General features: G+C 45.0%; 1 protein-coding gene across 1 annotated transcript in view; it reads left to right on the forward strand.

Moving 5' to 3' along the window:
• mypn (myopalladin) overlaps positions 1-21,188 on the forward strand; it is a gene marked incomplete at both ends in the record, with an annotated part of 95,931 nt that overhangs the window by 50,648 nt on the left and 24,095 nt on the right. Inside the window, 10 exons of the mRNA XM_084321859.1 lie at positions 3,137-3,188; positions 4,150-4,816; positions 4,927-4,998; positions 8,429-8,570; positions 10,303-10,419; positions 10,536-10,773; positions 11,254-11,844; positions 13,249-14,658; positions 16,761-16,905; positions 17,338-17,415. Of these exons, the coding sequence (XP_084177985.1) occupies positions 3,137-3,188; positions 4,150-4,816; positions 4,927-4,998; positions 8,429-8,570; positions 10,303-10,419; positions 10,536-10,773; positions 11,254-11,844; positions 13,249-14,658; positions 16,761-16,905; positions 17,338-17,415 (3,512 nt within the window). The remainder of the gene's footprint in view (positions 1-3,136; positions 3,189-4,149; positions 4,817-4,926; positions 4,999-8,428; positions 8,571-10,302; positions 10,420-10,535; positions 10,774-11,253; positions 11,845-13,248; positions 14,659-16,760; positions 16,906-17,337; positions 17,416-21,188) is intronic.

Here is a 21,188-nt window from a genome sequence, read left to right on the forward strand (position 1 = left end):
CTGTCCTGTATCTCTCTCAGCTGCTTTGTCCTCTCTGTCAGCTCTGTCCCGTCTATCTCTCTCAGCTGCTCTGTCCTCTCTGTCAGCTGCTCTGTCCTCCCTGTCTCTGTCCTCTCTGCGCAACAGCGCTCTCTCCTCCATCTGGAGACGGGCCAAACGCAGACTAGAGCGCGCATGGCCAGAAGACGTGGAGTCTTTATCCGAATCGCCCGCGGCCTCACTTTCAGCTCCGGCCGTACTACCATCCTTCCTAATAGCACCACCATCCATGTCAAGATCACGTAAGGGAGAGTTAACCCATTCGCCAGTGTGTGCAACCTCCTGATCACTATGACTCACTACTCCCTGAGCCGGGCTAAACACCTGTTGCTCCACCAACCCCGCTATAACAGCTGCCTTCATATCCGCCTTGGATTGGGAATTTTGTACAGCAATAGCATAATGCCTAGCAATACGGCCTAATTCCGCCTTAGTGCAACCTTCCACTTGACCCTCTGTCGGATCCGCTATAAAGGCTTCAAAAACAAATGCCGACACAGCCATATTATGTTTTTATGTGTGTGTAAGAAAAAAAAATTAAAATATACATATATATCACGTCCTCACTTAATTAACCATGACCGTGCACAATAATAATAGACACATTCTGCTTTCATACATCTTAACCAGAACAATCCAACTGACCACATCTACTAAATGAAAATAATAACAAATGGTCCTAACCACTCAACTAGGAGTCACCTGTGTCACTCTAGCCTATCCCAGATAAACTACTCCACTAGATGGATGAAAGGCTACAAATATCTTCAGTCGCTTACCGATTTCATTGCGCACTCCACCGGAATCACGACTCGTGCCCCCCACCCTCTAGCCAAGCAGGTGACCCCCCCGTTACCTATGTGGCAGAAAAATAGAATGGTTAAGAGCATCACAACAATAATGGTTTACATCAATCAACTGTGCACGGACAATGGACCCCTACCAATACCAATTTAGAAAACGCTATCTTATTACACCTGACATGCTTCAATCGACAAGTCACCCCGTTATTTTACCAACAAGGAACCATACAATTGCGCAAACTTAACGAGCCCCCATGTCATGTACAGAGGTCTATTGACCATACAAGCTAGTAATCTGGGCAGGTGTTACATGAGCAAAAAACAACCCCCTCAGTAGAAAAATGCTTCTCAAACAGTCCCGGGTAGGCAGATAGTAAACAGAGACGTTTTCAAATGGTAAATCAGGGTTTTATTATATAGTGGGGGTTTCAACCCACAGCCCTTTTCCCAAGGGAAAAGGGGATGTCATCGGTGGGGATTTCAACCCACACACACAAAGGGGAAAAGGGATGGGAGGACAGACAAGACATACATATGAGAACTCAACAAACACTTAGTAGTCACAATACTACCTTAGGCCCATCTCTGGCCACCACAGCTGTGGAGTCTAACCCACACTCCATGCAAACAAGACAGCACCGTGCCACACAGTATTGTGCTCAGGCCATAGGTAAGCTAGACAGCAGCCTCCCCACTGTACCACAAGGCAGGTCACTCCAGCCACGAGACTCTCGTGTGTGTGTCATCTTTCCGCTTATATTCACTCATCCAACTAACTGCCCACAGGTGTACTCAAGCAGGTGCAATCAGCTCAATCAGGAGGATGAGTGGTCTCTGGGAAAAAGAAGAAACAGCATTAGAAGATGACACATCACACCACCACTAACAACATAGCCCACTCAGGATACCAATCTGATGTTCATATGGCCTCCTAATACAGTAACAATGATAATGTCCAACCCACGTACATCACATCCATGTTTATCGACGATACGAAGTCTTGCAGGGTACATCAATGTGGGATTGTGTTTCCCCAAATAGAGTTGAGACATCACCGTCTTGTACTTGGCCCGCAAGGCCACCACTTCCCGACAATAATCTTCAAAGAAGTATATTGACACATCCTTGTATTTCAGATTGCCTTTCATCCTGCGCGTCTGCCGAATGATAATTTATTTCATTCTGACTTGAAGTAGGACAACCATAATCACTCTAGGTCTGCCGTTATTGTCGTTGGATCGGGTCCCCAATCTGTAACACTGATCCACCTCAGGTACCATAGGAAGGATAGTTGGTCACAGTAATTCTGTCGCAAACGCTTCAGGATGTGTGCAGCTCACCGACTCGTCCAGTCCGACTATACGAATATTCAGCTTACGAGTTTGATATTCCATCTCGAATATTTTAGCTTTTTGTTCTTCATTGTTTCCCTTCATCTCAGCCGTTAACTTATCGTTGATCTCAGCTATGTCTTTGTAGATCAGACCGAAATTATGTTGATGTTCTTCCAAACCAGTTTCCAATGCTACGGTGCACTTAATATGTGCGTCGGCAGCTACCTTTAGCGCTTCGATATTGCATTCGATAGATTCTTTGATATCATCTACTTTTTCGGCTATTTCAGTTATTATTTTTTCGGTTATTGTTTTCTCCATTCTTTTCATTTCCCGGATGATATGTTCTGTATCTGCGGAGGTGTTTATAGCGGTTGAGGAGGAGGCCATCTCGTCAATATCCTCTGCTACTCTACGCACGTATCCCGCGACCATAGGCGGGTCCTCTGAACTTGGTTTTGGGTTTTCTTTCTTCGGTGACATCACGAATCTTTCAGTCAATATAGTTAGTTGATAATCTCAGTTGATGTATGCGTCAAGTTTTAAACGCATTGGTGGTATATAAATGTTTTTAAAACGAAAATAAAAAAAACGGGTGAGCAGCTCTGTCACATGCGACTACTCCATGGACGGGCTATTCCGGAAGTGTTTTTATTGACCTATAGTCCATTCATGCTGAGTGAATCAGTTCCCCCAGCCACATTTGTGTATTCAAATTTTTTTGGGGAATTAACTAATAGAACATATTGACTCGAATCGTGGTCAAATGAAGAGATTTCATGATGCATTGAATCGTTGCCTGAAGAATCGTAATCGAAAATCGTTGTGGGGTCGAATTGTTACACCCCTAGTGAATGGTAATGGAATGGGGGGGGGGGGGAGGTTGAAACATGGCTGGATTGTTTGAGGGGGGGGGGACTATTCTGCCACAGTGTTCATATACAATCTCTGGCCCTACAGGTGCCTCCTCCTCGGACTCTGAGGGGGATCAGGTTCTGGATCATGCAGCACCGTGAGTTCCTCATCACACACACATCATACTGTATCAACACTTGATTTGATTTCATGATGAGATGTTAGTGGTTAGTAATGAACTAACAGGGGTCGCACAAGGTCCTTAAAGTGCTTGATTTTTTACCCAAAAAAAAGTCAAGGCCTGGAATTCCTTGAAAACATCCAATTTTTTAACAAGGTGCTTAAAAAGTCATTGAAATTCAAATCAACCATTAGCATTGAAAGTTTTTTTTTTTTATCCACTTTTTCTCCCATTTTCTATATTTTTCTCCCATCCCAATTTCGTATCATCCAATTCAACCTCCCCTGTCACGAACACTGTTTCTTGCCTCCCACAAGCCGGCTGCAATGTGGACTAAGTCATACATAGCACAAGTCCCCTCCGGTACTTGAGGTAACAGCAGTCGCATCTTTTCACCTGCGCAGCTCGATCTCTCAGTGGCGAGGAGTAACGCGTGGGAGGCTCACGCTGCCCCCGACACTTCCTGATTCTACTGCGCAGGCGCACCAACCGACCTGTAGGAGTCGCTGTCCACAACGCACGATCTCCACCCATCAGTTTCCCACCCCCTAATACGGCCAATGTGTATTAGTATGAACGACCAGCTAAACTGAAAGCAATATGGAGCGCTGGGCTCGAACAGGCAAGCCCAGCGTCTCCGTCATTCGTGGCGAGCGCCTTGCCCACTACGCCACGTAGCCGCCATTATCATTGAAAGTTTTGTTCATCCATGATAAAAAAAAAAAATCTGAATCAAGAAATAGAATTTGTCCATTTAAAGTGTAACTAATTGTCGGAATAAATATTGGATCCGATCAAATCTTTTCTATAAAAAACAGCATTTAAAAGAAAAATAGTGCTTGGAAAAGTACTTGAAAGTCATTGAATTTCATTTTTCGCTGTCTGTGGGAACCCTGAACTAATACCAAGTGCCAATGTATTTCTGTGATGTTCCAAGGCTGCAGAGGAATCCAGCCTCGCCGACACAGTCTCCACCTCCTGTGAGCAGTCCAGCAGTCTCTGGAGGAGTGGAAGACTCTCTGACAGCCGTCCACAAGGAGCTGCCCTCTCAGGCCACTGCACCTCATCTACCTGTCCAGATATCCACCACTGCACCTCCTCTACCTGTCCAGACATCCACCACTGCGCCTCCTCTACCTGTCCAGACATCCACCACTGCGCCTCCTCTACCTGTCCAGACATCCACCACTGCGCCTCCTCTACCTGTCCTAATATCAACTGCTGCGACTTCTTTACCTGTCCAGTTTTCAAACATTGCGCCTCCTCTTCCTGTCCAGTTTTTAAACACTGCACCCCATCTACCTGTTCAGACATCCACCACTGGACCTCCTCTTCCTGTCCATATCTCCACCGCTGTGGTTCCGGCCCCTGAACTCTCCGGAGCACCCGGGGCCACGTCGCCACCTGCCCAGGAAGATACAGCAACATTACTTCTTCAGGTGGCTCCTACTTTGCCACCAGAGGATGCAGAGCCTCTAGCAGACCAGGAAGTGTCCACACCTGTTCTATTCACATCCACGCCACAGCCTGTCCAGACAGCTGCATCACTGAGCACAGCTGTTCCTTCTGGCCCAGTGGCTCCAACACAAACGGCCATACCTGAGGTAGAATAGGTCAAATATATCCTTCCATTATCCTTTTTTGGTCAATAAATTAGTTTTTCACGAAAAGGAATAGTGTAATATTCATTATATCGATTGTGTCTTTTCTCCAGAGTCAAACCTACGACGGCTATCCTCAAGGGTTAGACGGGAGACCTATCATGGCTGCTCCTGTGTTCACGAAGGTACGCCGTCTATATATTTTCTCACGCTATACACTAGAGGCGCCATTATTCAGTAGGTAGAGCGGCAAACTGCATTTTAGAACCCCTTCAACCCTAAGCTAATTGGTATCTTGGGATTTCAAACTAGCTTGGATTCTGCAGAGGATCGACCCCGATTTCAGGTCACAGGGTTATCCCCGACTCGAGAACTATATCATCAAGCTGTCGGGCGACACTGGCATCCACAGCCTAATACACCAAGACGGCAGTATGTCAGTGTATCACTCTAGAGATGGAGAGATTTGTGCGTTGGTGTGACTCTTACCATCTTGTGTGAAGAAGACTGTGGAGCAGTGGTGGGAAAAGTATACTGTTCCTTTACTTAAGTAAAAGTAGAAATACCCAGATAAATGAGCACTCTGGTAAAAGTTGCTATTGAATGTACTTAAGTATCTAATATAAAAGTATGCATTCTACATGACGTTTGGGAGCATTCGACCCTCAAACCATTGACCTCTACAGGTTATGTTAAAGTGGTATGTGGTCCAGTTATGCTGCTCTGATTGAAAGGTTGTGTTAAAGTGGTATGTGGTCCAGTTATGCTGCTCTAATTACGCCCTCTTGAAGTCAGATAAATGTAGTGTAAAGTAAAAAGTACAATATTTCCTTTGAAATGTAGTGGAGTAAAAGTATAAAGTATCCTAAAATGAAAATACTCACGTAAAGTACAAGTAGCTCGATATTGTACTTAACCCTTTCTCCGCCGATGACGTGTTAAGACGTCATTCTCCGCCATGCGTAATCTGCCAATGACGTCTTACAGCGTCTTTGAGATCAATATTTTAAATTTCTGTCATGGTATTCATATTTCACCCACGGAGTCTTGACTGGTGCTGTAGATCTCCGCTCAACTCTCCAACGCTTCAATACCGCCACCTGGTGACCGATCGGCGAGTTGCCAAAACCGGAAGTGGCCGGAAGTGCTTAGTCCGTCCGCTATTCCGTCCAGCCACTCGCTATCGCTCGCGGGACTCTATCCAGACACCGTGCATATCGATCCGTTGCCATAACTCAATAAACAACATGATTGGACGCGTATTAGTATTATACAAACCGGAACTGGATCACCTAGATCAACATCCCATAATAGCGATCTTTTTGCTCCAGTATCATCCCCCTTCGCTACGAGGAAGCTGCCGTGAGTTTCAGCGTTTTTGATTATTATTAACCATACAAACTGCTCTGATCTATATATCACCCATACTACATGAATCATTTAACGTCGGTCATTGCATTATAAACGACCCCCCCCCCCCCCCCCCCCCCCCCCTCCGGTCACCAGCAGATGACCAGTCATGACGTTTAGGATCATGTACATGTGAAATTTTTAATATAACGTTGATCGGTATCAAACTGCATTTGATCATCTAATATATGCTTTTATGGCTATATCTCACGTTCTATGAAATACTGCAGAAAACGATAAAAACATATTTATACTCTAGACGGTATTATTGTATGAATGTGTGAATGAAAAAGTAAAACGTTCCTACATCCTGAACGATAGATAATTTATGTTGAATGGGCCATAGTAATGTCAATTTAGCAATACAATTTAAAAAGTTATAGCCCTGCAAAGAAGGTGAACATCTCCATAGACAAATAGAGCTGGCAGAGAGGCTACAAGGATGGATATAAGAAAGAAAATATACAAATTAGTACTATGGAGTGTAGTGCTGTCAGATGTATGTACAGAGTTGTATTTTATGTACAGTGATACAGGTGTAAAGACAGTATGTGGTAGTAGTCATACTGGCCAGCAGCATAACTAGTAAGAGTAGCATTTGTATAGATATAGTATCTACTAGGGCTGACTCCTATTAATCGATTAGTCGACTAATCGGTCGAAAGGAGCCGTAGTCGACTGGCCAACCTCTTAGTAGAATATAAAAAAATTTAAAAAGATTAATATTTTTATTTTATTTTTTTTTATCATTCTTTCCAAAAGAAAAGAGGCCTAGAAGCGTGGCTAACGCTAATGGCACGCATACCAGAGGCTAACTGCCTACGAAAACAGGCACAGAGGCACTGAAAGAGGATTTCACCCATCTAATGAACACACTAGACAAATATCAAGATGTATCCATCAGTGGACCGCATGCTTTTGCAGAGGACAAGAAGCCTTCAGTCGACTCCTTCAGACATTAAGCACCCCACAGCCCAAATGGAATGATAAAAAAAAAAAAAAAAAAAAAAAGTTTTAAAATATTATATATGTATATATATATATATATATATATATATATATATATATATATTTTTTAAGTCAACCAATAGTCGACTAACGGCAAATTTTGGCCAATCCTAGTCGACCATCCAAATCCTTAGTCGGGGACAGCCCTAGTATCTACAGATATGTAAAAAAGAAAACGGTCTACGGAGTTGAGCAGAAGTTTCTGTTATTGTCATGCAGTTTTACAGAGTATTATAAGATACAGGATAACAGCACGGTATGGTCACTTGTCTTTGCAGTTAGATCCCTCATGTAGACTGCCGTAAAAATGATGGACGTTAAACAAAACACCCATCCCTTCAGACAATCTACAGGCAGCGTCTTATCAGACAGGCTCAGAGACTAGTGTCAGACCCACCCAACTCACACATTCTCAGCTTTTACCTTCTACTATAACATTTGTGGCTAAACCGTTAAACATAAATATGAATTCCCGCCTATGTCCTTTAAGCACTCTCAGTCAGTGCTAATAGGTAATATAGGTTGCTGGCCGTAGAGGTTTTGCAATATGCTAGAACAGCCAGTATGAGTGACTGTGTTTGTGTATTTGATGTTACATTGATGTATCGAGATGTTGATGTTTTCGAGATGTGACAGTGTTTTTACTGTGAAACGGCAGTACAGATTCAAACGCAAATTTCGCTACTGGGACAATAAAAGTATATTGTGTGTTTTGTTATCTAACTTTGGAGGGTTATAGAATAATATAACTCAGCCCTGGGGCTAAGTGGTTACACTGTGGAAAGTAGCCCTTAGTATACATTTTATTATTATTATAATTATTATTCAGCTATTCTTTGTCGTTGCCGCCATCTTTAGTGTTACAGATTTCCCCATTCAAAACGACCACAGTGATCCTTCTCATTTTATAGTCGGTGGTCTCTGGATGTGATGGAGGAGTGCACTGCATATTGAATCCACAGTGCAGAGTTGCAATTCAACTGCATTTACATTAAATGGGGATGTTTTAACTAAAACATGCCACAAGACCTAGTATAGTATAAAGTATTTAAAAAAATATATATATATATATATATATATAATTTTACACATGCAAAAAAATCGATAAGTGATGCCACTTATCGATTTCACGCAGTTATTGATAATCATCGATAAATCGATGAGTGGCCGCAGCCTTACTTATTTCCCCCCCTCCAGAGCCTGCAGGACCTCCTGTCGTCGGAGGGCCAGCTGGTGGTGCTAGAGTGCCGTGTGAAGGGGGTGCCGTCTCCCAGAGTGGAGTGGTACAGAGAGGGGACGGTCATAGAGGACTCCCCTGACTTCAGGCTCCTACAGAAGAGTAGGTGCTGCCGCCGCTGCTTTTCAATGTGTCGGAGTCGGTTAAAGATCATTACTAACCTGGCTACACGTTCAGGATCAGCCAGGGAAGATGATTTGGACACAACACTGTAAATGCACATTTCTTTCATAAAGTTTGTGTAAAGCAATAAAGAGTAGTTTTTATATACCAGGTCATCTGTAAAAAAATATATATTTATAAATAAATACATATATTTATATATTATAATGTATAATAAAATTATAATTATTTTATATTTGTTTTATAAATATATACCGGTATATATATATTTATATATTTCCACAAACTTCACTTTTTGACTCTTCGAGTCGAGAATTTAGTTAATAAAAGTGATGAGTCAACATGATGTTTATTACAGCATGTTTGCCGTGAAATTCAAAGTGTAATGAAACAGTTCCCTATTTGAAGAGAACGGAGCCCTCATGAGTAAGACGCAGCATGTCAATGTGACACAACAAGAAGCTAGTAATCCTCATTAATAGTGTTAACGATCATACATTTAAATGTGTTGATGTTGCGTTGACACCATTCCCATTCTGTCTCTGATCTCTCACAGAGCCTCGGTCCACAGCTGAATCGGGTATGTGACTGGTAAACGGTGTCTCACTGTTCTGTAAGATGTGCACCATGTGTGTCTGTGATGCTGTGGCCTCTGAGCTTTGATAACACTGACTCACTTTGATAACATAACTGTAATGTAAACGTCTGAATGTTGTTTTTAATAAATGCTGTGTCGTGGTTGTGTGTATGATGGTACACTAGTTTTCTAATGAATTAATGAATGAATCTTTATTTTGAACATGATGATTTTTTTTTTAAAGAATACAAAAAAAAAGACAAACAACGTAAGATATATATATCACTGTTCGAAAAGGAGTAGGAAGAAGCCTAAACTTATCATGCCTTACCCCTATCCGCCACTTGCAAGTGGGAACATTAATTAATACTTAAATTATATAATGGAGAATATCCACATTACCAATCATTCTTAACATTGAAAACAACATAAAATAAAAAAGTAATATCAGTATCCATAATGTAGTACAAAAGAAAAAGAAAACAACAGCTTAGAATCCAGAAGATTGACAATAGTCACCTCCCCTTTCCTCTTTTTGGTAATTTGCAAATATCATTCCTTTATAAAAAAAAAACAATTAATAAAAAAACAATTAAATAGAGCAATATTTCTGCTTTCTTTTCTAGCCCATTCCACACAGTTACTCTAATGCTGGGCTTGACACACTTTCTTTTTATTATTACATAAAAAAAAGTGTCCCAACACTGTGTGTGTATGAAGGTGTTTTACTATCCCGGGTTGTTTATAGCCACGTCTCTGCCGTTCAGTCTGAACATAAACCAGTGGCGCTTTTCTCTTGAGTCTGGACCATATAAAGGCAGACTATGTCGAGAGCATCACGGTCACAGATAATTTCAGACCATTTTAGCCTCGGCTTCAGCCCACCATCATCCCCCCGCCATGTTTGGAATCACCGTCTCTCTCTCTCCCGCGGCTCTCGAATCGGGAGAAAACAAAATTCATCACCCTCTTCCATCGTCTCATAGTCAGTAGATATATGAGGTGATGAGATGGCGATGTACACAGTTTAGCCCCGTTAGCACTCTGCTCTTTCCTGACACGATACTGTCCTTTCAAACCGGCTTCCTCGAGTGACAAATCACTTTCCTTTTTGTTTTCTTGTTTTACCTTCAGAGGAAATATGCACTTTGGTCATTGCTGAGGTCTTCCCCGAAGACTCTGGAATGTTCACTTGTACGGCGAGCAACAAGTATGGAACTGTGTCCAGTATCGCCGGCCTGAGGGTGAAAGGTACCGTTTCTGAAGCCCAACGATTAAATAAAAGCATGATTTATTGATGGTCAACTATCACATTCATACTGATGACACAGTGCTGTTATGTCTGCTATGTCTCTGAACGTCATCAGGCAACCAGGCCAAGTCTCCCAGCGGCTTCACGAAGGAGCCCAGCCAGAGCCAGGAGGCTTCCCCAGCAGGTGTCACCGCTCAGCCGGAGGCTCCTGTGACCAACAGCGCCAAGCCCCACTCCAGCACCTTACGCCTGGACCCGCTCAGCTCCAGCACCCTCCGCCTGGACCCGCTCAGCTCCAGCACCCTCCGCCTGGACCCGCTCAGCACCAGCACCCTCCGCCTGGACCCCCTCAGCACCAGCACCCTCCGCCTGGACCCCCTCAGCTCCAGGATGCTGCGTCCGGACCCCCTCAGCACCAGCACCCTCCGCCTGGACCCCCTCAGCTCCAGCATGCTGCGTCTGGACCCCCTCAGCTCCAGCACCCTTCGCCTGGACCCCCTCAGCTCCAGCATGCTGCGTCCGGACGCCCTCAGCTCCAGCATGCTGCGTCCGGACCCCCTCAGCTCCAGCATGCTGCGTCCGGACCCCCTCAGCTCCAGCATGCTGCGTCCGGACCTCCTCAGCTCCAGCATGCTGCGTCCGGACCCCCTCAGCTCCAACATGCTGCGTCCGGACCCCCTCAGCTCCAGCATGCTGCGTCCGGACCCCCTCAGCTCCAGCATGCTGCGTCCGGACCCCCTCAGCTCCAGCATGCTGCGTCCGGACCCCCTCAGCTCCAGCATGCTGCGTCCGGACCCCCTCAGCTCCAGCATGCTGCGTCCGGACCCCCTCAGCTCCAGCATGCTGCGTCCGGACCCCCTCAGCACCAGCTTTCCTGGCCTGGACGCTTTGAGCCTCAGCAGCAGCAGCCTGGGGGCACGCAGCACCAGCACCTCGCGCCTGGACCCCCTCTACCTGAGCACCCTCCACCAAGACCTGCCTGGTCTGTCCGGTGGAGCGCGCGCAGAGCCCCAGGTCGGCGGGGAGCTGCCCTCGTATCTCGGACCCTTCTCCGGATCTCTCCTCGCGGCCGAGCCGCAGGGCCCTGGCCTTCTCAAGACCAACCAGGAGGCGTCCAGGCCGTCGTTGCCGGACTTGGCGACTAGCGGGACGCCCAGAGCCAAGGGGACCCCTAACCACCAGGATGGGGTTCCCACTGTGTTTCCCCTCCCCGACCCCCCTACTAACTCCTGCCTGAAGACGCCAGGTAACTCTGCGAGCCACAGAGAGTCACGCTCCGGCGCCAGAGCCGGCCTCCGCGTGCACTTTAGACTCCCTGAGGACGAGACGGCCGAGGAGAGCGACGCCTCCGGCCAATCTTACGAAGACGCCGCCCAGGCGTGGGCCAATAAGGAACCACCACCTGTACTGGCTAAGCCCAAACTGTACGTATACCAAAGGGGAATTTGCGTACGGAGAAAGTCCTGGTTGTTATTTTAGACTTAAGATACAGAGTCATTCTACAGTTAGACCTTGATCTATCATCTCTTACTAATACAAGATAATAAGAATGTAACCCGTTCAAATAAACGCTTGTTTGTCCGTTTCAATATTCACCATATTAGTGTGTCCGTAGAAAGCTATCCGGCCGCAAGCTAGCCTAGCTTAGCACAGATGAATGGAAGCGGATACGGACCGCTAGCCTAGCTTAAAACTCCGGGAGAGGTGTTTTAAGCTAGCTGGTCCGTATCCGCTTCCATTCATTTGTGCTAAGCTAGGCTAGCTTGCAGCCGGATAGCTTTCTACTGAACGCGCAGAGAGGAAATTAGTATCTATCTTTTTGTCTCACTCTGGAGAAGATGGTAAGCGCATTTCCCATAATGTTGCTGTGTTCCTTTAATAATACGGTATGGGAAAAGCGTTTATTATTGTGGAGCTTGGGTCTATGTAGGTTTCCCTAGTGTTTATTGCTGTAGTGCATTTGTAGTTGAGGGGCGATGTATATATGAACCCGCTATCTTATATGAGCCAGTAGTAATTGGGCTCATAGGTGGGTATCCTCTGTTATGCCCAGTGAACAAGGTGGGCATACCACCCTGTATAACAGTGTATACCCAAGGGCCATGACTCCATTGCTGGTGGTGTGTTCTCTAAATGTGGCTTTGAGGTTATGGGGTGTGTCAACGCAGGGGGGAGGGTCCTCTTCAAAGAGGCTAACTTAGCCTCTACAGTCACAGTTGCATTTCACAACTGAATGCATCTGGATTTCAACATGTGGGTGTTCCCGCTTTCCAAAACAAAGGATGGCGTTTTCTATTTGTAAGTAAAAAGGATTTCCTGCAAGATCTTTGCTCATATTTCAGATAGAAGTTACATTTAGTTTGATACCCTTAATGATAAGTTATTTATATGGCATTATAGGTGATATAGTGTATATAGTGTAATGCCAAGTTAAACGTGAAGATTTGTCCGTATGTGATTAGTGTGATTCAATCTGCAGGACAGTTATCGGAGTTTAATCTGGAACCAAATTGAAATACTTGAGCTTGTGCAGCGGCTTGCATGGAGGCTACAGCAGGCTGGTAGCCCATAAAAGGGCAGACTATTCGACTCTGATCGTGAAGCTCAGCGGTTCTTGGGGAAACATACTTGAAGACCTTGAAGACATTCCGTGCATACCGTCTTAGCTCTTTTCGATATTCTTGTTTCCTCACCTCAGTCATGCACTGGGTCTACTGTAGCAGTACTAGTTACATCCCAACCTGGTGTTGGTAAGTTGTTATTCAAGTGAAGAGTACGTTGACACACTGTGCATAATATATATTGATCTGTTTGGTATTGATCGACAGGGACCCGGCCCAGCTCCAGCTGCTGCACAACCAGGTGCTCATGGAGCAGCAGCAGGATGGTGAGAGCCAGCAGCCCCATCCCCAGGCTCAGCCACCTCCACAGCCCCAGTCTCAGCCACCTCCACAGCCCCAGGCTCAGCCACCTCCACAGCCCCAGGCTCAGCCACTTCCACAGCCCCAGCAGCAACCCCAGGCTCAGCCACCTCCACAGCAACAGCCCCAGGCTCAGCCACCTCCACAGCCCCAGGCTCAGCCACTTCCACAGCCCCAGCAGCAACCCCAGGCTCAGCCACCTCCACAGCCCCAGCAACAGCCCCAGCAACAGCCCCAGCAACAGCCCCAGGCTCAGCCACCTCCACAGCCCCAGCAACAGCCCCAGGCTCAGCCACCTCCACAGCCCCAGCAACAGCTCCAGGCTCAGCCACCTCCACAGCGGCAGCACCAGCCCCAGAGGCACCCTGATCCTGCAGTCTGGTCTCCCATAATGCACCATGACTCCAAGCCCCAGCCGCCCCAGCCACACTCTACCACCTCCATACCCCAGCAGACGCACCATGCTGGGCCTCCGCCGTCCATAGCCCCCCCTCTCCCCTCGCTGAACTCCACTCCTGTACACCTACTGAGTACGACCTCCCCGCTTCAGTTAAACCCCACCCCTGCCCCCCCCGCGAGGACCCTGCCCTCCACTCCGCAGCTGAAGATGTGCCCCCCGCCCGTCCCTCATCTCAGCACAGCCCCCGCGCCCCTCTTCATCGCGGCGCCCCAGGTGAACACCATCCACGCGTCCCACCTCAACCTGTCCCCCGCGTCATTCTCCCGAACCCAGCCCACCTCCCACTTCAGCTTCCCCCCCGCGGAGTCCCTAGGCTCCTCCCTCAGCAAGGCCCCTGGCCTGCAGCAGAACCTCTCCCCCGCTCCCCTGCTGAGGTCCACTCACGCCTCCCTGATGAACCTGGCCCCAGCCTCCCAGAGCTTCCACTACGCCCGGCCCAAGGAGTTCATCAGTGTGCCCACCTTCTCCCCGGCCCAGAGCCTCTCCCCCACAGAGTCCCCGGTGCCCCTGCTCCAGGAGCTGGCCGCCGAGCTCAACTCCTCCGCCGCCAGCTCTCCCACCATCCCCCCGTTCTCCCCCCCACCCGGGGTGTTGTTCCCCACGCGGGTGCTCGCGTCTCCCACAAGCCCCCCGGGGGGCTTCGTTGTCACCTCCACCGCGCTTCAGAACGCTCCATTCCTCAACTCCGTGTTCGCAACGCGGACCCAGTCGCCCCCGCAGGCCTCCTCCCCCACCTCCAGCAGCTCCACGCCCAGCCCCATCCATAACCCTGTGGCCTTCCTCAGCTCCGTGCTGCCCTCCCTGCCCATGGCCCACGCCACCAACGCCATGGGCCTGCCCAGACGAGCCCCGATGGTGTAGGTGGTTTTTTGTCCTTCTACTTTTTACTAATTATGTCGAACAGAATACAGTTAAATATAAAGGAATTAGCGGCGGCTGAGTGGCGCAGTGGGCAAGGTGCTCGCCACTAACGCAGGAGACGCTGGGTTCGAGCCCAGCTCTCGTCGTTGCTACCGGCTGGCCGGTCGTTCATACTAACACAATTGGCAGTGTTAGAGGGTGGGAAAGCCGGTGGGTGGGGATTGGACGTTGTGGACAGCGACTCCTACAGGTCGGTTGGTTGACGCCGGTGCGGCGGAAACAGGAAGTATCTGGGGCAGCGTGAGCCTCCCACGCGTTACTCCTCGCCACTGAGAGATCGAGCTGCTGCAGTGAAAAGATGTGACAGGCTGCCTCCTCGTGTACCGGAGGGGACATGTGATGCAAGGCTTCTGTCCTCACTACAGCCGACCAGTGGGAGGCATAGTCTAGCAACGTTCAAGACAGGGGAGGGAAGAATTTGAAATACGAAATTGGGATGGGAGAAAAATAGAAATGGGGAGAAAAAGTGGATAAAAAAAATATATAAAGGAATTAAATTAAATGTAATTTATGTAATTACATTTAGGGCTGGGCGATAGGGCCAAAAATTTGATCACGATAAAAAAAATCATATAGTTCGGTATCGATAATTATCGATATTTTTATTAGAATTCTTTATTATTATTTTTTTTTATAAATTATTATTATTTAAACAACAAATGTATGTTTATTTTGCAGCAATTCTTTGTCGTTGCCGCCATCTTTAGTGTTACAGCCCCTCACACTCCAGTTCTCAGGCTGCAGCTGGTTTGAAAGCGAAAGTACCAAAAAAAAGTGGCTGTGGCTCCAGGGGAGTTGAACCGTTCTGGCTCTGCTAGTTTATTTTCTATCTTTTGGTGCTTTTTTGGTGGACAAACCACTGCACATGTGCACCGTGACTCGTGACTGGAGACTAGCTCTGCTAGCACACATAGCCTACTGTGTACAGACGGTTTCAAACTGTATTTTAAATTAGAAAGCAAACTAAATAAATGGACAAGAGAAAAATAAATCTCAATTTGGTCAGTATTGTCATTTGGACAAGCAAAGCCATTACTTTAAGTTGCAGGCAAGAAAGACACGTCTCTCCACTGAAAGCTGCCCTGTTGCATGTCACAATACAAATAATAAAATAAATTTTAATAATTATCGACCACGTTTCATATCGACGAGGAAAAATATATCGTGATAATTATCGTTATCGTTTTATCGCCCAGCCCTAATTACATAATCTTTTTTTTTTAATTAAATTTCATTACATTTAATAACATTTAATTTAATACAATTTCATTTCATTACATTTAATTCAAAATTCATTTAATTACATTTAATACAATTTAATTACCGGTACATTTAATTTAATACAATTTAATTATATTTAATTACATTTAATAAAATGTCATTACATTTAATTTAATACAATTTAATTACATTCAATTTCATACAATGTCATGTAATTACATTTAATTCAATTACATGTAATTAAATTGTATTACATTTAATTGTATTTAATTTCATTTAATTAAATTGATAGTGGATAGATGTTCTTTTTTTTTATCTACTTTTTCTCTCATTTTTCCATTTTTTCTCTCATCCCAATTTCGTATTGTCCAATTCTACCCTCCCCTGTCTCGAACGTTGTTAGGCCATGCCTCCCACAAGCCGGCTGCAATGTGGACTAAGCCTTACATCACATGTCCCCTCCGGTACTCGAGGTAGCAGCAGTCGCATCTTTTCACCTGCACAGCGCAATCTCTCAGCGTCAGGGGTCTGCGTTTTGGAGGGCACGCCGCCCCCGTCGCTTCCTGATTCTGCTGCGCAGGCGCACCAACCGACATGTAGGAGTCGCTGTTCACAACGTCCGATCCCCACCCATCAGCTTCCCACCCCCTAATACTGCCAAATGTATTAGTATGAACGACCAGCCAAGCTGATAGCAATGCGGAGAGCTGGGCTCGAGCCCAGCATCTCCTGCATTGGTGGTGAGCGCCTTGCCCACTGCACCACCTAGCCGCCCCCAGGTAGATGTTCTAATAGCTTTCATTACATTTGGGTTCAGACCTCAACAAGGCATGCTGAGGAAGACCCCTAGGAGCCGGCTGTTGTCAGATGGAGACATCCGAGACAACAAGGAAAGCCTCCTCCACGACATGGAGAAGAAGCTTCGCTTCAGAGACAACAGCACAGGCTTTGAACACCAACAGGTACTAGGCAGCCTCCACCTCTGCACTTCCCTACTGAAGCCTTTTAGTTCACTTGCTGGACCAGATGTTAGACTAATGTCCGAATGTGCAACTAAATGAATGATCAGCTAGCTGATGTGTTGGACTGCACTCTAACACATCAGTGACCCACAGCCACACAGGATGTATAGTGCAAGGACTCTGAGGCGATGAGGAACTTCTCTTCATCAAAGTCTTCATTTAACACTCCTCTGTCAATCATTCATTTATTCATATTCTCTCATGACCGTGTGCGCCCATGTAATACGTAGAATTAACACGCATACAAATCACACATTGCCACCGATCAGTGGTAATAATGTGTGAGCCTGCGTTTGTATACCATCCATCACTGTGTGTGTGCGTGTGTGTCAATGTCGCTGATCATCATCATCCGTCCCTGTCCTCTCATAGAAGCCGATCTATGAGGGGAAAACAGCGAGCAGACCCCTTGGATCAAACATTCCTGCTACTGTCATGAACTATGACGAGGTACAAGGCCCTTCCTCACTCCTTTTTTTACATCTTTATTTGTAAGATTTTTCAATTATTTGAACAAACATACATATAGTCAAATTAGAGACAGCAATTATTGGAATAGACTACATACAAATTGGAGACACTCAATTATTCAAACTAACATATATGTACAGACATAAATGTAGACACCCAATTATTCTAACAGACGTACTTGGCCCTTCCTCACTCCTAAGCGCCGCAGCACCGCTTTGCTCTCCAAGGCTGTATGGGTTACGGTGTTATAGATACTCTCATATACTTATTGAATCACCATTGTTAATTAATATCTCTAATCAAAGCACTATGCTTTTGTTAACTAATATATCACATGCATGAATAATCAGAAAAACATTAGTAATCAGATATTCGGAACATAAATATAATAAGCCGAAGTTAAAGCGACAATGTGTAACTTTTCTGTTAATCAAGTTCTGGAGCGTGTACAGAACAGAGACCACGATGCTTCAACACATCACTCACTTTTGCTGCTGTAGCCTCAAATGGTCTGGCGTTACCGGCCTGGTCAGCCCACTCGCGATACCTCACTTATGCCTAGAACGAACGAGACGTGATCGTTTCTTTTTTGTGCACAGAACGTGGGGTACTTTCTGCAACAGTGGAAAACAAATACACAGCCACCTCCACCACCAAGACTTCGCTCTGCAGATGAGTCTGCATGCAAAAACAAAACCACTACAGATGCGACAGAGCAAAGACACTCGTGGGATATGTATTGAAATCACAGATGCAGGAACCACGATTACACATTATCGCTTTAACGTCGGCTTCAGTTATGCCCAAATGTAAAAACTCTGACAACGTGAGTTATGAAATTCAGCTAATCGTCCAGTCTGTCCTGTCAACTCATTTCATAGTTCCTCCACTGAGGTCTTCCATTGCTAGTCCAGCTAGTACCCTGAGTTACATCCATTGTCAGATATCTTCTCAACAAGTCAATATTACATCATCCTCATTCTCTACACTCAACTCAACAACTCGACACATGTGTGAATGTCGTAGGATAGTAGCCATTTTTATATCCTTAGGCCACTCCCTGTTTGGGTGCAACCAACCAACCCTGACGGACGGACAGACCTCTTAATGCTGGTACTCCTGTAAGACGGAACAACTGAGATATCTAGAGAGACACCGAGTGAGAGAACTAGAGAGACAGAGTGTGAGAGAACTAGAGAAACAGTGAGAGATGAGAGTGAGAGAACTAGAGAAACGGAGTGAGAGAACTAGAGAAACAGAGTGAGAGAACTAGAGAAACAGAGTGAGAGAACTAGAGAAACAGAGAGTGAGAGAACTAGAGAAACAGAGAGTGAGAGAACTAGAGAAACAGAGAGTGAGAGAACTAGAGAAACAGAGAATGAGAGAACTAGAGAGAGAGTGAGAGAACTAGAGAAACCGAGTGAGAGAACTAGAGAAACCGAGTGAGAGAACTAGAGAAACCGAGTGAGAGAACTAGAGAAACAGAGTGAGAGAACTAGAGAAACAGAGTGAGAGAAGTAGATAGATAGAGAGTGAGATAACTAGAGAAACAGAGAGAGAGAGATAGAGAGTGAGAGATCTAGAGAAACAGAGTGAGAGAACTAGAGAGAGTGAGAGAACTAGAGAAACAGAGAGTGAGAGAACTAGAGAGAGAGAGAGAGAGAGAGAGAGAGTGAGATAACTAGAGAGAGAGTGAGAGAACTAGAGAGAGAGTGAGAGAACTAGAGAAACGGAGAGGGTCGTCACACTCGCAACATTCCTCCAACAGCTGTCCAGTCTGTTGAAGTTTAGCTTTTTTGAATTAGCATAAGAACAGATAGGAATGACATTTGGTTGATACTTAAAGGAACACGCCAACTTTTTGGGAAATTAGCTAATTTGCCATCTACCCTGGAGTTAGACAAGCAGATACATTCCCTTTTCTTCGTCTTAGGGAACAGCCGCACCGTTAGCCTAGCTTAGCGTCATTCACTGGAAGTAGGTGTGCCAGTGTAGCCTAGTTCCCAACAGTCACGAAATACACTCCAAATACAACTCCAAAACTTTCCTGTAAACATGTTGTTACCTGTGTACTATTTACCACGGAGAAATAATTTAAAATTTTTACATTTTCGTTTTCTAAGCAGATATACTCTGAAAAAATGTTTGCCGAAAAACTGGGCTTTTGAGGTGATTAAATCACTGCGCCCAGGCAGCAGTGGTTCGGCAAAAAAATATTCTGAGTATATATCTAAAATGTCTAATTATAAAAAAATAAAGAAATCTCCGTGGTAAATACACAGGAACGTTTTGGAGTTGTATTTGGAGTGTATTTCGTGACTGTTGGGAACTAGGCTACACTGGCACACCTACTTCCAGTGATTGACGCTAAGCTAGGCTAACGGTGCGGCTGTTCCCTAAGCCTAATGCATGCACAGAGAAGAAAATGGTAGGTATCTGCTTCTCTAACTCCAGGGTAGATGGCAAATAAGCGAATTTCCCAAAAAGTTGGCGTGTTCCTTTAACTCTTTGGTACTCATCAATGTTTTGGGTTAATGTTAGGGATGCTTGATATTGGCTTTTTTACCTATACCGATATTGTCCAACTCTTAATTTCCGATACCGATATCAACCGATACCGATATACCGGTATGCAGGGTTTCTCCCCCCAAAAAACGGAATAATTTCAGGTAATTAACATTACATATCTCTTGTCATGGAATTAACACAACATTATGCATACTTTTGACAATAAATAAAATCAGAATCTGTTCTTACTTGCTTGCCTGGGTAAATAAAGGTTAAATAAATGTAAAAAAATGAATTTTAACCGATATTTTCCGACATCCGTAAAGTCCAATTTCTTCTGTTCTCTGTTTTACCCTCAACCACTGCTGCATGTTCTTTAGTAGGACCATTCAAATATTATTTGAATATACATATTTTTAAATTGTTCTAGTTCAGATGAATGCTACTGCATGAGCCTTGCCATGGAATGGTTTTAAGCAATATTTGACTTTGGTAAGAACATTTCTTTTACATTTTTCTCCACTCATACCTCCAAAATAGTTTGTTCAGTGAATGGCCAAACGCCAATATATCACCGTCACTCCCATTTTGAAAACATTAAACAAAAAATCATACTTCAAAGTAGACCCAGATGATAATATTTCATTATGTATCCAGAGTCATACCTTTTGAAGAAGTGATTTTGTCTGTTTTCAAATAACCAGTATTGAGGTAATACTGGATGTAGTGGGTCTCCCGTTTGCCGACTATCTCAGTAGAAATCCTCCTCTCTTTCTTCCAGTCTATTCTGCACTGTCCCCCATCCCTCCAGTTTAGCACCGCCCCAGATGATCGTGATTGGTTGAAGAAATTCAAGCAGTTCAGACCATTTATTCCTAGGGCTGCTTGATTATGGCAAAAATCATAATCACGATTATCTTTGATTGATATTGAAATCCCGATTATTTAAACACTACTACTCATTGATTTGAGAAACGTCATGTGCGTTTATTGAACTTTAACACTGGTGTTTCTTTTTAACACAATGCCTTTTGAACTTTAAATATAATTGAAATGAAAAACAAAATATAAATGATAATAAATAAATAAGTGAATGATAAAACAAACAATAATATATAAAAATAATAAATACAAATTAATATCACCAACTATGTTATAGTGCACTCACTGCCACAACCTACTGCAAACTACTAAATAATAGTTTTATCTTGTTTTCATGATCGCAGGAAGCCAAAATCATAATT

This window comes from Notolepis coatsorum, assembly GCF_963971535.1.
Source record: "Notolepis coatsorum genome assembly, chromosome: 9".
Lineage (NCBI taxonomy): Eukaryota > Metazoa > Chordata > Actinopteri > Aulopiformes > Paralepididae > Notolepis > Notolepis coatsorum.